Raw genomic sequence first — 16,868 nt, forward strand, 5'->3', positions numbered from 1 at the left:
TGACGACCCGGACGGCCACTGCGGGAACAATGCGAGGCGCCGCGCGGTGTTTACTCCGCGACGACAGTCAAGAGGTGAGGCAAATTGATACCAGGAAGGATTTATTATTCTTACATCACAGCTGAATAGAAAACAAAACTAAACTAATGACGACACAACTAAGGCAAGGCGGTGCAATAAATTAACAATGTACAGTACAAAGTGCTTTATCTTATATACAGTACATTTAAATACATCACGGTTGGGATCCAGTTCAAATGGACTGCCATGACCCGGACGGCTAATTTTCGACACGGGCGATTCAACTGAAAGTTTGTAGCGATTTGTTTTTGAAAGAAAGCGTCTTCACTTAACGTGGTCCTCGAAGTTGTTCCGTTTATTCCCACCACAAGAGTTGCGGTTTTGCATTTTGTGTGTTTACAAACTTACTGTAGATTTCGGTTTCTGTTCTTCTTTGGACCATATTTTGTCTCGCGTTCATTGTCACTCTGGAGCCGGAGCCTATCCTAGTGGACTCGGAGGACTAAACGGCGAGTAGGATCGGTGTTGGTCATTTAACAGAGCAGCGCAGGATCTATAAGTGGGCAGGCTGCGGAACTGTGGGAGCGTTTGCAGCTGAGACTTCAGTTACCACCAATAAAAGCGGCTCCTCTCGTTCCCTTTAAATGCGATGAAACTGACACTCTCGACAGAGACACAGCTGACCTTGGGCGAGAGGCGGGTTAAACCACGGACTGTAGAAGATGCTAACTCCACAGAGGAAGGTTGGTCCCCGGATTGGAACCCACCACCTCTGAACCATGAGGCGGATTTTCACCCTGTCACTATGCACTTTGATTTCGAGAACAAAAACGTCAACGTTTTCAGAAAATTCCTGGTCAGTTGGACAATTTAGTACTAAGAAAAAAGTCTGAACGCGTCTTGGTTTTTTTTTTTTCTTATTTTCAGGAAATTGTCTTGCGATTGTCTTTTTTTTTCCAACTTCACATTTTCTTGGACAATCATGAGCTAAAATATTCAGGAGGAGGCTCGGTGCTTTCTGCCGGGCTTTAGGGTCTTGCGTCGTCCTCCCGCGCTCTCGTTCCTCCCCCTGGCGCTTCCTCTCTTCACGCAGAAGAACTTGGTGACCGTCTTCCTGCACTGTTCGCACTTGACGGCGCAGCACCAGTGGAACTTGCAGTTGCAGCTGGACACCGTCTCGGCCTTGCGTTCCTCCACGGCCAGGCCGCACTCGCCGCACAACCTCTTGCAGCTGCGCTTCTCCCACTTGCTCAAGTTCTTGCCCTTCTTCAGGCACTCGCGGCCCTCGGTTCCCGGCAGGCCCAGGGTGCGGTTCTCCGAGCAGTAGTCCGGAGAGTCTTCCAGGTGGACCAGCTCTTTGCGGGAGATGGAGCTGAAGGTCTCGGCCACGGCCCCCCGGCTGGCCGCGCTGTTCCCGGCCCCCCGGAGGAGGTCCACCTTCAGAGCTCTGTGGTACTTCTCCTTCAGGTAGTTGCCCACCTCCCTGAACTCGGGCAGCTGCAGCCAGCAGGTCTGGGTGGTACAGCTTCCCGACACCCCGTGGCACTTGCACGTCTTCTGCATGGTCCCCTTCACCGCCTGCAGTCGGGATAAACCGGTCGGCGAGATTTAGTTCCCACCAGGGATTCCTAACTGTAAGCGATTATGCCTCAGTAAATTATGGTATATAGTAGTACTTCGTTTCCCATAGGGGGATCTGGAACTTGACCCATCCAGTAGTGACCGTATTGCTTTTTTTCATTAATCTATGCTAATGACATATAGCGACAGGAAGTACAATAGAATGCTCTTCTACTCATTGGCAGAACGTCCGCTTTTACCGTGCTCAGCTGATGTTTACTGTCCAACTAAACGTCAGAGAAAGAGATTCACGTGTTGTATACTTAAACTAAGCCCATAACACAGCCTTCAGTCTGCTATGTTAGCATCAGTGCTATAAATTAGCCCTTAAAGCAATGGAAATGTGAACACAAATGGTGCAGCAAGAGATGCTGAAAGACAATAAAATAGTACTCATACATTCTTTATCATCTGAGACGAAAAAACTGAGATTAGTGCCGTACTGAAGAGCTATATTAGCCATTAAAACATTTTTTTTGTTGTTGCTGTTCGCCTGGAAGAGACAAGGGTATGTCCATTCATTTAATGGGGAAAGGTGACTTGAGTTGAGATTGCGTTCAAGGAACAAATTAAGCAGGTAAAAGAGACAATTCTGATGACCATGTCCAACCACTACAAAAAAGGTCCGTAGAAAATATTTTGCGTGCGGCAGAAGGAATAACGACATTAAGGCGGTAGCAAACCCCGACACAAAGCAAACAGAGGGGACGTTCGGGGTCTCCGCAAACGAAAGGATTGCGCTCTCCACGCGGCAAGCTCGAGTAAAACTGAAGCGTGAACTCACAGTCAAAGAAAAAGGTGATCTCTTTCGAGGTCCTCGGCTGTGTTTTTGTTGTCGTTCAACGCTTCCTGACTCCGAGCAACACAAAACATCTGTCGCTTGAAAAGAGGACGTCTTGGCATTCTTTCTGTGAATCCAAAAGTTTCACATCGAGTACCCGTAGCGCCCCCGCCTCGAAGAAGCGGGTGTATTTATTTAGCCCGTTCATTATCGTCGTGTTTTCCGAGAGCGACGAGACCCGACGGAGAGTCCCGTCGAGTGGGGGATATGAAAAAAGACCAAAAAGAGGTTTTTTCTCTTCCCTTTCTGTGCCCATTTTTTTCTGTTACAATGATGCTCCAGGTGCCGTGGGGATCCCGGGGCTCGACGGGGGGTCGCAAAGGCACCGTCAACAAAGACCACTTCAGCTGCACGCCTGTGGTCCCCTCAGACTACCCCCGGAGCCGGACAAAGACCTACATAAATGTGGGATCCTTATTGCAAGAATAAAACTAAACACTTATTTTAAAAAAAAACGGGGAACGGCGCGTAATGTCTGGCTCCCCTGGATCTCCAATTAGGCTTGCACGCCGGCGATCCTGCGATTCTCAAGTTGAGGGATTGTTATTCAGAGCTGGTAAATGGGCCCTTCTGCTACAGCGAACACACTGTTATGATCGGGGACGAGTGGCACCTCACTTATAGCCGTGTGAAAGGGGACGCTTGGGTGGCACACTTGTGGAGACGGGGCGGGGCGTGGAAGAAATCAGCCGGAAGGCCGAAAAAGTGCTCCCAAAAATATCAAACCCTCCATCGCCCGTATGAGGGTCTTTATATTTTTTAGTGGCCACTTAAGTTAAAAAAAAAAAAAAGTCGATTTTATGCAGCGCACTGAAATTACAATGTTTCATTTTTTAAAGTCGATTTCTTCGAACAGACATTACAAGAGTTAAAATAGGAGTGACTGTGATGGGATGACATTTTTGAATGAAAAACACAGAACTTGGCTAAAAAAAAAAAAAAACAATCTCGATAAAACAAAAGGTATCCTTGGAAACACTAACTTGCTGGCACAAACCATTTTCTCCATTTGGCTCTCACCGTGGTTCACTGGAGTCTTAAAGCTTTGGAACTGGCTTTGTCATTGTTTCCAGACTGATAGACATCAGTATCGTTTATTTTGCTTTTTTTTTTTCTTGAATTCAAGCCCAAACGGTACCTTTCTGCCCGCTTCATTGTTGTGCAGATTCATGGCCGCTCGGGCGTCCTGGCCGGTCTCCAAAGCGTCGACAAACTGTTTGGCGATGGCCTCGCCGAAGCCCACGTTGTCGCTGCAGCCTCCCCACAACCAACCGTGACCGCCTGCAAGGTAAACGTCGGTGATTAGGATCAAATATCAAGATCGCAGTCTACGCTATGCTTATTAGAGATCGACACTGCCCCCGTCCAATTAAACGACAACCAAAAATTGACCAAGTGATATAAATATTGTATGTTCTTTCCCTGTTAAATTGATTGTCCAGCTTTACAGGTGCCACATCTTCTGCATAGCCGACATGGTACTGACAACTACAGGTCTTTTCAGGTGTGCTGAAGAGGAGGGTCCATCAAGAAGTCAAATCTCACATTCAGGAGGAGCAGTGTGGTTTTCGTCCTGGCCATGAAATAGTGGACCAGGATTATCGAGGTTGCGTCGGCGTTCAACCGGTCTACACGTGTTTTGTGGACTTGGAGAAGGCGTTTGACCATGTCCCTCGGGGAGTCCTGTGGGTGGTGCTTCAGGAGTTTGGGGTTCAGTCCCTGTAAGACTGGTGTCAGGATTTGGTCCAGCAGTACGTCAGACTCGTTTCCGTTTAAGGTTGGACTCTGCCAAGCTTTCCCTTTGTTCATAACTTTTATGGAAAGAATTTCTGGACGCAGTCAAGGTATAGTGTGGGTCCGGTTTGGTGGCCTTAGTATTTCATCTCTGCTTTTTGTAGATGATGTGGTTCTATTGGCTTCATTAAACCGTGAACTGCAACTCAGACTGGAGTGGTTGGCAGCAGAGTGTAAAGCGACTGGGAAGAGAACCAGCAACTCCAACACTGAGACCATGGTCTTCAGTCAGAAAAGGGTGGAGTGTCTTGTACAGGTCAGGGATGAGATCCTGCCCTAGATGAAGGAGTCCAAGTACTTTGGAGTCTTGTTCACGAGTAAGGGAAAAATGGAGCAAGAGATTGACAGACGGATTTGTGCAGCGTCTTCAGTGATGTGGACTTTGTATCGTTCCGTTGTGGTGAAGAAGGAGCTAAGTCAAAAGGTGAAGCTGTCAATTTACCAGTCGATCCACGTTCCTGCTCTCACCTATGGTCACGAGCTGTGGGTCGGGACCAAAAGAACAAGATCCCGGCCGGATACAAGCGGCCGAAATGAGTTTTCTCCCCTAGAGAGAGGCTGAGAAGAAGCTCGGTCATCCAGGAGGGGCTCAGAAGAGAGTCGCTGCTCCTCCGCATTGAGAGAAACCAGATGAGGTGGCTGGGGCATCTGATTCCGATGTCCCCCTGGAGGCCTCCACGGTGAGGTGTTTCAAGTACATCCCACCGGAAGGAGATCCCAGAGCCGACCCAGGACACCCCGGAGAGACTGTGTCTTGGCTTGTTTGGGAAAGTCTCCGGGATGACTTCGGAAGAGCTGGATGAAGTTGCTGGGGTGAGGGAGGAAGTCAAGGCATCCCCGCTAACGCTACTTCCCCAGCAACCCGACCTCGGGTAGGCGGTAGAAACTGGATGGTGGACGGACGGAGGGATCTAGTATCACTAGTGGTAGTAAAAGTAATTTCACCCATTCGGTGGCACCACTGGTTCAGCAAAGGTGATGAGAAATAGGACGTCGCTTACCTCGTTGTCCGTTCCGGCTGTCGTCGCAGCCGCAGTTGTCGAAGTCCCCCAGACTGCAGTTCCTGGTCAGCGTGTACATGACCCCCGCTGAGCTGATGGCGTGCACGAACGCCGTTTCCCGGTTCGCTGGCAGAGAGACTCACGTCAACATCGTCACTAGTAGCGCGGAGGCATACATTTTAGCGAGCGCGGCCCTCCTTTCCCAAATGTAAGCACATTAAAGATATAAGTAGAGTGGAAAGTAATAATAATAAGACTAATAATTGAAAGAAAAACAGAACATAGCTGTATTATGTTGTATTGTTGTACGAGGCTGTAGTTTATTACAATAACCTGAAAATATGCTTTTTGGCAGACACTTCATTAGGTACACCAAATGTGTACTATTTGTAAAATACTGCATCGTTTGTGTTTCTTATATTCGATGTTTCAAAATACTGATACCAGGATATTAAAATGTATATTCACTAATAAAACACAAATTAAAATCAATCTTTTAAAAAAAATCTGATGTGCCGAACTGTAACGTAACCAAAATTAGGGCGCAATCAATATGAATTTTTGAGGCCGATGTCAATTCAAATATTTGGCAGAATAAAATTCTGATAACCCGCTAATTAGCCAGTTAATTTTATACATATAATAAAATTATGACATTTTGGTCCCTTGAGTCTTACAACAATAAAGATATTGATTAAAATATTTGATTGTTTTACAATACTTTTTGATTTTACACCTTTGCAAGAGGGAAAAAACAAATTGCTAAAAAAAAAATATATTTTTTTTAAATATTAGTTTGTCATTGTCCAACGTCATGATGTGCTAATATGTCTAAAAAAAAAAAACAAGGCATTAATATAGAACAATTTAATCAGCTGTTCGGTTCATCAGTCAGGACTTAGCAAGAATATTATGTAATATCTTTTACATTAGAGGTAATTATTTTTTCATATTTTTAATTAAAAAAGATAAAAACATTCAGACAATCGTAATTCCGTTTGGAAAAATAACGTACTGCAATAGTGTGCATTTCTTTGAGTAGTATTATTTTTATGACTATATTTCTAAAAATTATATACATATTTTGTATATTTTAAAAGTGAGGTGAAAAAAAAAAATTCCATATCACTGCAAACAACAACCCCAATAATAAACATGTTGTTGAAGTAGGAAGTTCTGTAACGCCTTTTTGCCGTTCCTAACTCGGCCCAGCGAGGCAGCATTTTTCGGCGCCGCGGCTCCCCGCCGGACCACCAAAAATGTCCGCCGAGTTGTTTTGTCCGGGCCTCCTCGCCGCTGCCAACTGGCTCGCTGCGACGCGTCCTCAAGCGCTGGCTGTGTTGGCTTAGCGTGTTTGTTTTGGCACGCGCGACCGCAACAGTCCCAGACTGGCAATATTGGCGGCTACAGAAAGTTACTTGAGCGATTATTCAATATCGTTACTTGTACGAGTTGTGCTCTTTGTCCTCACGATTAAGATCGTTCAGCGCGCTTGTAGAACAACTGTGTCTTACAAATTTCCAATATTAGCGCAAAAATTGAACTACCGCAATTCCCGGCCTCCAGAGCGCGCCAGGTTATAAGCCTCACCCAGTACACTTGTAAAGGAAATACCATTTGGTACATACATAAGCCGCACCTGTGTATAAGCCGCAAGTGCCCACATTGCAACACGAGATATTTACAAAGAAAGACGGTACACACAGAGTTTAACGCTAGCGCAGCGCTAACAGGTCGGGACCGGTAAAAGTCACTTCCCCGGCACATATATTCCACCGGTCTCACTCTTACCTTTTCCGCTCGAGTGGCCCCTTGCGGCCGTTAGAAATAATGCACAACTTAGCCGCATCACCGTATAAACGGTAGGGTTGAAAGCGTATGAAAAAAGCCGCTGCTTATAGGCCGGAAATTACGGAAGCGTATTTTCCGGACGACAAGCCTTGTTACATACACAAGCCGCAGCTGTGTAAAAGCCACAAGTGCCCACATTGAAACACGAGACATTTCCAAAAAAAGACGCTACACAGAGAGTTCAACGCTAGCGCTGTCGTACTAACAGGGCCGGACCGGTAAAAGTCACTTCCTCGGCGCATATATTCCACCGGTCGCACTCTTACCTTTTCCGCAGGGTTGAAAGCGTGTGAAAAAAGTTGCGGCTTAGAGGCCGGAAATTAGGGTACTAGCATCTTACTTGATAATATTTCTATCTAGCTTCAAGTCTTATTAGCGGGGCAAAAGCGACACTACTCATAGGGGGGAAAAAAAACACAAAATACTACGACTAAGACAAAGTATCTTCCCGGGGCCGCCTAGTAGTTGTACTCGCGCGCCCGACGGCCGGCAGGTCACTCACCGCTGCGCAGGCCGTTGTGCGTGGAAAGCTGCAACGCCCTCTCGGGGCAGTTCCAGCGGTCCCACGCAAACTGGAACTTGCACTCCTCGATGCCGCTCTGGGCGCCCGCCGCCACGCTGCTGGAGTAGATCAGGTACGCCTGCAGGGGGCGCACGGCGTGCTCAGAGGGGATCCCACACGAGAGCTGGAACGCGCGCTGCGCTGCGTTGCGATACGAGCCAACGAAGTGACTTGCCAGTTTGGCTAAGATGCCAAACCTGGCGGTTTGTTTTGGGGTTTTTTTTTTTTTTTGCTTTGACTTGCGGACAAAAACTGGACACATCATGTACTGCGACAGATGATCAAACAATACTCGCTGGTAAGCGTTCTTTATCTTCTGCAAAGAATATTACTGCATCTTACTGACTGAATTGTTTTCATGTACAGTATGTAAGTCGTGTACATATTGATAAATCATACTTTGTTCAAAGTTAGCTGGGAAAGGCTCCAGCACTGCTGGAAAATAGATGGATGCATTACACGCCAAGTCACTGATGGTGTAGTGGTACACACGCGTGACTTTGCTGTGGGCAACGTGGGATCGATTCCCACTCATTGATGGTATTGATACGTGCCCTGTGACTGACTGGGAACCAGATCGGGGTGTACCCTGCCTCTTGCCCGTTCATACCTGGGTTGGCTCCAGCACTTCCCCTGACCCTTGTGAGGATAAGCGGCTAAGAAGATGGATGGATTATACTCTCCCACGTGGTCACGGTGTGCAAATCAGAAGGAGCAGCCCAATGTCCATTGCATTGAAGTAAAAAGTACGACAAATGGCTTCATTCTTTGTGTTCGATTTGATGATGCAAATAATGCAAGTATGAAATATTCCATTTCCCATCTTTCGTCATCCGAATAAAACAGTCGTAGTATGTTTTTTCAGTTCACAGATCCTCGGAGATATTCAAAAGTTTGCTGCCGAGTCCACTTGGAGTTGGTTGCGAAGCAAAATAGCAGCAGCTATTGAGACAGGTTAGCGGCCTCTTGAATGAAGTGTGACGTCCAGGCCTCGCAGTTCTGAGGACCCGGGTTCGATCCCGGCCCCACCTGCGTGGAGTTTGCATGTTCTCCCCGTGCCTGCGTTTGTGTTTCCTCCGGGCACTACGGTTTCCTCCCACATCCCAAAGAACACGCAACATTAATCAGACACTCGGAAGTGTGATTGTGAATGCGGCTGTTTGTCACCATGTGCCCTGCGATTGGTTGGCGACCAGTTCAGGGTGTACCATTGACAGCTGGGATCGGCTCCAGTGCTCCCCGTGACCCTTATGAGGATAGGCGGCAAAGAAAATGGATGGATTTTGGAGCGGGCCGTAATTGGTGGCAAAAACAGGGTGTGCACACTTGTGCAACTCCATTATTGTCATTTATTTTCACTCCCCCTGTCAACAGTACCCCCCAATAGATTATAAGCAATGTCTAACAAAAATGCAATAATTTTCCCGACATTCTCTGTCCCATAAAGATGACGCTCCAATATCGTAGACCAGAGGCCCACGGGCCGTACGTTTGACACCCCCGGTATAACGCATTTTATCTCAATGTTCCGTTTTCATCCCGTTAGCAGATGTATGTTAATTGTAAAATACCCCAGATGAAAGTTCGACTTCCCTTCTTCTCTGCACGGGTATCGCTAACTTCCCGAATCGCGACGCGACGTGACAACAAATGGCGAACGCGTCAATGATGGACGGCTAATATGTCTCAAGTGGACTTTTTTTTTTTTTTTTTTTAAACTGAGGTGGAGTGCAGCACCTCACACACACACACACACACACACACATGGCGGGGCCCGGGGTCTCGCTAATGATGACCACCCACCAAAGCGATCGCCGCCATTGCTTCTTCACACATTCACACACTTTCACAAACACACACAAAAAAAAAAAGGCTCAGAAAGGTCAAGTGTACGCATGCAAGAAGGAAAACAGCGAGGAAGAATATTTGTGCAAGAACGCCACACAGGTACGGGGGGTTTCTGCGTGGACGGGAAGCAGAGAGATCAAAAGGAAGTTGTCTTACCTTGGGCCCGGTCATCAAGAAATTATTCACTGACCTGGAAAAGGGGAGACGGCTTATTCAACTCGGGCGGAGGCTCAGCGTCCATAACACATTCCGCTCATTAGCGCATGGGAAACTGTCGCGCATGTGGACCGAAATATCCCATCATACTCGCCGACGCTGTCTTTGCAACTCAGTGACAAGTTGCATCCGTCAGGGAATGAATTGGAGGCGGGGGGGCTGTGAGAAATCATTTTGAAGTTGACGCACGGCTAGATAATTTTTATATATCACAATTTATTTTTTTTTTTTTTAAAAAAAAACAGCAACTTTGGCGTGTTAATAAGCGGATTGCGACTCGTGCCCCGCAAAAAATTGAAATTTGGTAATGTGCTTTTCATCAGGAAAATAGCGTTCTGATAGATTACATTTTGATAAAAGGATTAAAGTGAGGACATAATTCAATAGGATGTGATGAACGCCCGTCGTGATTTTTTTTGTTTCACTTCAATTCGTTGCGCTGCTCCTTCTGGTGCGCTCCCGCCCTGGCCGGCGGCAGTCAAACTGACACAAAAACGAAGAAGATTCCTGCTTCATTGTCTCCCACTACGGTAAGCGACCGAGTAAAATTGTTTTGTCATTTTTCATGGAGATTAAAAATAAAATAGATGCGCGGGACAATCGTTTTATGATCTGTCGTCAGCCAGCAGGGGGCAGTATGATACAATCATGCAGACACAAAAACAAAGAAGAATCCTACTTCATTTTCTCCCACTACTGTAAGCCACCGAGTAAAATTGTTTTGTCATTTTTCATGGAGATTAAAAATAAAATAGATGCGCGGGACAATCGTTTTATGATCTGTCCTCAGCCAGCAGGGGGCAGTATGATACAATCATGCAGACACAAAAACAAAGAAGAATCCTACTTCATTTTCTCCCACTACTGTAAGCGACCGAGTAAAATTGTTTTGTAATTTTTCATGGAGATCGAAAATAAAATAGATGCGCGCGAGAATCGTTCTATGATCTGTCGTCGGCCAGCGGGGGGCAGTATGATACAATCATGCAGACACAAAAACAAAGAAGACTTCTACATCATTTTCTCCCACTACTGTAAGCGACCGAGTAAAATTGTTTTGTCATTTTTCATGGAGATCGAAAATAAAATAGATGCGCGCGAGAATCGTTCTATGATCTGTCGTCGGCCAGCGGGGGGCAGTATGATACAATCATGCAGACACAAACGAAGAAAAAAAAATTGAATTATGGAATGTGCTGTGGAAACTAACATTTACATGTAATCATAAATTAACAGCATCACGAGGAAAGAACATGAATACTATGTTATTATTACTATTAATATGTTATTATCCTTTACAACATTGAAGTGACATCAGACAGAAAGTTCAAGCGTTGACGCAAAATGTCTTCCAAACGAACGACGCATCGTTTGGCAGCTGCGCAGAACTTAAAGACGGCAAAAGTCGCTGTTCCTGATGGGCGTCACAAAGTCCTGACCTCAATCCGACGGAAAATTCATGAGCACAACCGAGAAGGGAAAGCACAAACTTGGTTCGGTTCTGACACGAGGCAGTGGAGAAAATTCCTGCCAACTATTGCGAGCGGCTCGTGGATGGAGAACCAAAACGTTTTGACCCAAGCCAGTGAGCGGTACCGATACTCATGAAATTTATGCAAACTTGGAACTTTAAAGATCAAAAGTTTACACCCCCACCCCCAAAAAAAAATAATAAATAAACAAATAATAAAGCCTTAGCAAACAGAAATAATTTTGCTAATCCTAATTGACCTAAAACGGGAAAATTTTAGTCTGAGATCATGCAAGACAATGAGAGAAAAACAACTTTTTTAGATATTAAAACATACGATAGTATATTCTAAATATAAGAAACTCTGCCTTTTAAAAGAAGATGAAAAATTAAGTGGAGCCAAATTCACTGACGAAAACCCTCAAAAAATTGAAACCAAAAAACCTAAATAATAAATAAAATAAAAATAACAATTCCCCAAAAATCAAGAAGAAGTATGGAAAAAAAATACCTCTAAATAAATGGTGGTTTCCATCATTCATCATCATCATCATAGTCATATTTTCTATGCAGTACACTTGTAGAGATATTTCAAATATTGCAGTTCTAACAATAATAATACATTTGTTCTAGAGAACATTTTTAAAAGGTACTCAATAATGATATTAACGAGGTATTCTTTTTTTTTTTTGTTGCATTCTTGAATTGCGGAGGAAAGCAATTCAAAACTACAAGTATGCAATATTTCAGAGCTACAACACGTGTTTTCTAATTATTACTGCCAAAAGTTACATATCAATTGGGATTAGCTACAGATTAGATTTTATTTGATTCATTTTACTTTATTTTTTGTATTCATTCCTATATTTTGTTTCTCTTTGACTGTTCAATATTTCTGCATAACTGTGTGAAATACATTTTGTGCTCCATCGCTGGCAAATCCTCTATCAATAAGATTTTACATCCGTATTTATATGCTTACTGACTTACTGTGCAACAACATGATTTTAAATACATTTTAAATGTCCTTATTTAATCATGGAATACATATCATATTGCGCTCACAATGCATGGAATCAAGATGTGTATAAAAAAAAAATGCCCCCCTCCAAAGAAAAACAATTTTAGTTTGACCATTTTTCCTTTTCTGCAAAGCAATGAATTGCTATGAATGGGAATATTTAGATTTAGAATTTATGAGACTGGTTTTCACTTGTCATGGTCAACAGCGAAATATTGAAATGTCACCAAAAAAAAAAAAAAAAAATGAAATCAAAGAAACGCAAACTGCATTTTCTTTTTCTTTCTTTCTTTCTTTCGTTTTTCTGTTCACGGCAGCATTTGCGCAAGGAGCGCGAAGGACTCACCAGCAGCAGCAGGACCTGAGCTGGGCCTGCAGCACCACCAACACGTAGACGCAAAGCTCCCAGTGCGCGAACATGCTGCCAGGTGAGCCCGTCCCGGAGACTGACGGCGACCCAAGATCGGATCGTGCGAAAGCGGACCTGAAGGAGGAGGAGGACGAAGATGAAGAGGAGCCTGAGGAGGGGGGCGCTCTGAAATGGAGCCCCTCTCGTCCCCAACAAGAGATTATCTGCTTAATTCAAGATTGTCCCCCCCACCCCCGCCCGCCACACACACACACCTCCTTTCTTCTTCTTCTTCTTCTTCTTCTTTGTTCTTTTTTCTTCTTCCCCTCCCTCGCAGCCAATCCCAATTAAGCTTCATCGTGCACGACGAAAAAGGGAAAAAGTGCAACGGAAAACAAAACAAAAACAAAGAGAGTCATCCAAAGGGATGGTCGGGGGGGGGGGGGATTAAGAAACAGAATGTCTCTTTGAGAAAGACGACAAATGGTTTTGAGAATCAAAGCCTTGTGACGTCATTACGCCAAAGGAGCGGAGATGGCCAAATTGTTGTTTTTCTTCGTTGGTGCGAATGAATTGTTCATGACAAAAGTTACTGTTACGGCACGCTACTGTGGAGCGACTTCAACTTTATTTATTTAAAAACATAAAGGGTGGGGTTTTTTTTTTCATATTTCGAAGTTTTTGTATGATTTCATGCAAAAAGGATTTCCAATTATTGACATTTTTAATACTTAAAATGTTTTGTATTATTATTTTTTTACTTGACTTTTTTACTTGTGAGAGTATCTGCCTCACAGTTGCGAGGGCGGGGGTTCAAATCCCTGCCTCGTTTTCTGACCAGTGCCTGAATTAATGCAGAATGAAAATGTTTGTGATTCCGCAGTCACGTTCATTTGTTAACGCTGGTATTCTTTATTTCATTAAAAAGTAGCTATATCATGAATGAAATGAACTAAAATGTTTAGCTACGTGATTGATTTAGAGTAAAGCAAAGTAAGAAAAAGAAAAAGAATGACGTGGATGCGTCGTATAGCGGGCCAGTGTCGGTCGGAGAGGAAGGTTGATCCCCCGCCGACGGCGACATTTGCATCTCAAATCCGGTCGCTGGGCCCAAATAAATCCCGGCGTGCAGCGCGGCCGTGCGGGTCCCGCTCACCTCCTTGTGTGCAAATTCGGATTAGGGCGAGAAACTTTCATGGGATGTTTTTGGATTAAGATTCGGAGAGGAAGGCTCAGAACGGAGGATTTATACGCATGTGTGTGTGTGTGTGTGTGTGTGCGCGCGCGCGTTTTCATGCATTCGAGACGTCATGAATGAATGAATGAATGAACGAATGAAATGAAATGAATGAATGATGAATGGCATTTATGACAATGAAATGCAGCCGTCAGAATGTGGTCATATTCTTAGGTACACTCCAGGAATGAACGCTTCTGGCATCAAAATACTAATCAGGGGAAAATAACGTCTTCATTTGGCAGTCGACATCTGAATTATAGGAGATTCTAAAATATCATAAACAGCATTCGGTAAAAAACTATACTGCGAAATGCACAGATTGGATTCAGATGTTTATTTTCAATAACCACAGGAATTGTTTTAACAATAAACATTGAAGACAAATACGCTTGCATGTAACTATGAAAGTAATATTTTCAACATTCATTTATTTACTTGACTAAAGACTGGACTCGTCATCTTTAAAGTGCCTAAACGTCATCACCATTTTTGTGATTGAAATAATCGATTATTATTCCCATGATCATTATGATTACATTTGTTTGTATATTTAGTAGTCGTAGCAGTAATTCATTGAAGGTCATTTACTTCAGTGTCCATCTTTTTTTATTATTATATGCTGTAGATTTTTTTTTTTTACAAGCACCATTTATTACACATTTCTTATTATAATGATGCTAAAGAGTTGACTTTTTTATGACGGTGATGATTATCTGACTCCTGTATGGAATGATATAATGATGTAATAAATGCTTCCATCCGTCCTCATCCTCGCACAATGGGGCGTGGCCATGACTGTCCAGCAGAGGGCGCTACAGCACAGCAGCTCCTTTCTCATGTCAATGTCATTATCCAATACGCTTATCCTCACAAGGGTTGCGGGAAATCTGGAGCCGATCCCAGATGGCTTCGGGCGAAAGGCGGCCTACACCCTGAACTGGTCGCCAGTCAGTCGCGGGGGCGATATCGACACCATCCGGGAATCGATCCCACGCTGCCCCCCGCTAAAGGCAGGCGTGCGTACCACGACGCCATCAGTGACTCTTGCTCCTTTTTGCCTCTCATCCATTTTCTCCTGCCGTTCACTCACTCGCTCGCTCACTATCTGATCCAAGATCACGTTGGAAATCGTTGAGCTCGCCGCTGCCGTGACGTCCGGGGGTGACAAATGAACAAAACAAAACACGGCAACCGACTGTCAAACAAACGAGGAATGTCCATGACAAGAAAAAAAAAAAAGAATGCTATCTGAAAAATGCGCAGCGCGATAGTGACGCACGTGGTTACCACGTCGCCATTGGCTTGTGCGTGCGACTGACGCGAGTGACCCGATGACAATCGCGAGGTTGCATGCGGGACGCTCGCTTAATTAGCGCGTTACAAGATGTGCCCACGAAATAAAAAGAAAAAGAAAAAGTGCATGCCCAGAAACAACAGATAGAAAAACTGATTTTCTATTACTGCAACAGGACGGAGCTGCTGTAAACTAGGAAAAAATCCATTTACATTACATGGCCTGTTTACATGGGTTGCTGCTCCATGTGTGTTGAAGTAGCAGTTGCTTGAAGTCTGCTAACTCATGTTCGCGTTAAGATATTAGACTTCTGGTTGACAAAATGAAAGTGAAATTTAAATATACAATTTTCTTCGGGTGGCACGGTGGGGATCAGCCGGTAAAGCGTTTGCCTCACAGTTCTGAGGACCCGGGTTCGATCCCGGCCCCGCCTGTGCGGAGTTTGCATGTTCTCACCCGTGCCTGGGTGGGTTTTCTCCGGGTGGCCACTCCGGTTTCCTCCCACATCCCAAAGACATGCAACATTGTCTCCGTGTGCCGTGCGGTTGGCTGGCGACCAGTTCAGGGTGTACCCCGCCTCCTGCACGTTGACAGCTGGGATAGGCTCCGGCACTTCCTGCAACCCTTGTGAGGATGAGCGGCAAAGAAAATGGATGGATCGACAGTAGTCATGGGCGGGAGTTTGCTGGACACGACTGGTAGCACCAGCGATGTTACCGGCAAAGCCAAATAGTGACACAATTGTGCACACAATAGTTCATATTTCCATAATGCTCCTCTGAGGGGAAGCATAACTATGACCAAAAAAAATAATGAATGGCAATGCAATCAAATGAAATGAGCAAAAAATACTTGTTCACTGTGTTTATTACAAAGTAATGCCATTTTTTTTCCCTCCATCATGTTAGTGGTCACTCGCAAGCGGGTCCAGTAAAGCAACCGCGATCATCATTTGTATGATTTGTGCTTCTGTTTATGTTAGCAGGCATCATATTAAACCGCCGCACGTGACCGCGAGGTGTTCTGCCGCCGTCCGACCGGCTGACGTTCTTATCTGAGCGTCCGCGTCCGTTTATCTTCCGATCGGAAAATACTGTCAAACGGGTATGAGGGAAAGGTTTCCGTGCTCGCGCCGATGAACTCGTCGACTCCTGGAAACGCGACGTTCGCGTTGTGCTTCGCTCGCGTTAGCTGAAAAGGTGACAAACAAGGCGGCGGTTGCTTGAGGTTGACTGCCAGATGCTAATCTTGAGCACGCCCGGTCATGCTGTAGTTTAGTACGGCTCGTTTTTGTCACAATCCATTCTAATGTTAAAAAAAAAAAAAAAAAAAAAGATGGGGCAAATTATGTAAATTTGGTTTTGGCTAAGCACAGTGATCCCTATAAGTAGACTTTAAAGCATTTTTGAAAATTGCTCGAGAATTGCCCGGCTTTGTGCAATGCTACATTTTTATCTCCATTTTCTCCAAAGGCCCCAGCGTGCACTTCCTTCATTTACAAATGAACTTCCTTCCACACTTTCTGCCCGTGACTTTGTGGCTTGACAGGGTGAAGATCCAGGGGCACTTTCAAGCCAGGACCAGAGGTGGCGGACTACATTTCGCCAAAAGGTCAGCAGAGCGCCATCTTTTGTAGGATTCGATTTATTCGCTTTGGAATAAGTGCCACGTACTCGATTGGGCCGTGAAGTTATCCACGCAGAAGGGTGGGGTGGGGGGGGGGGGGCAATTTGTTTTAG

At 44.9% G+C, this 16,868-nt stretch overlaps 1 protein-coding gene across 1 annotated transcript; it reads right to left on the reverse strand.

The window, feature by feature from the left end:
- Nucleotides 1–96: 96 nt before the first annotated feature.
- wnt8b (wingless-type MMTV integration site family, member 8b) lies at nucleotides 97–13,035 on the reverse strand. Its single transcript, XM_061837714.1, has 7 exons — nucleotides 12,871–13,035; nucleotides 12,593–12,730; nucleotides 9,695–9,728; nucleotides 7,631–7,769; nucleotides 5,278–5,403; nucleotides 3,621–3,763; nucleotides 97–1,599 (listed from the first exon to the last, which is right to left on the reverse strand). The coding sequence occupies exons 1-7, from the start codon at nucleotides 12,951–12,953 to the stop codon at nucleotides 1,018–1,020; spliced, it is 1,245 nt and encodes a 414-aa protein (XP_061693698.1). The 5' UTR covers nucleotides 12,954–13,035; the 3' UTR covers nucleotides 97–1,017.
- Between the last annotated feature and the right edge of the window lie 3,833 nt (nucleotides 13,036–16,868).

Source organism: Syngnathoides biaculeatus, chromosome 12, assembly GCF_019802595.1.
Source record: "Syngnathoides biaculeatus isolate LvHL_M chromosome 12, ASM1980259v1, whole genome shotgun sequence".
NCBI lineage: Eukaryota > Metazoa > Chordata > Actinopteri > Syngnathiformes > Syngnathidae > Syngnathoides > Syngnathoides biaculeatus.

Bases quoted from the DNA above. Each gene is read 5' to 3' on its own strand.
- wnt8b (XM_061837714.1), bottom strand. From the start codon at position 12,953: ATGAAGCTTAATTGGGATTGGCTGCGAGGGAGGGGAAGAAGAAAAAAG. The intron at 5,404-7,630 runs GTGAGTGACCTG...TCTCTCTGCCAG, and splicing joins GCACAACGGCCTGCGCAGCG to CGAACCGGGAAACGGCGTTC. The intron at 3,764-5,277 runs GTAAGCGACGTC...TTTACCTTGCAG, and splicing joins CAGCCGGAACGGACAACGAG to GCGGTCACGGTTGGTTGTGG.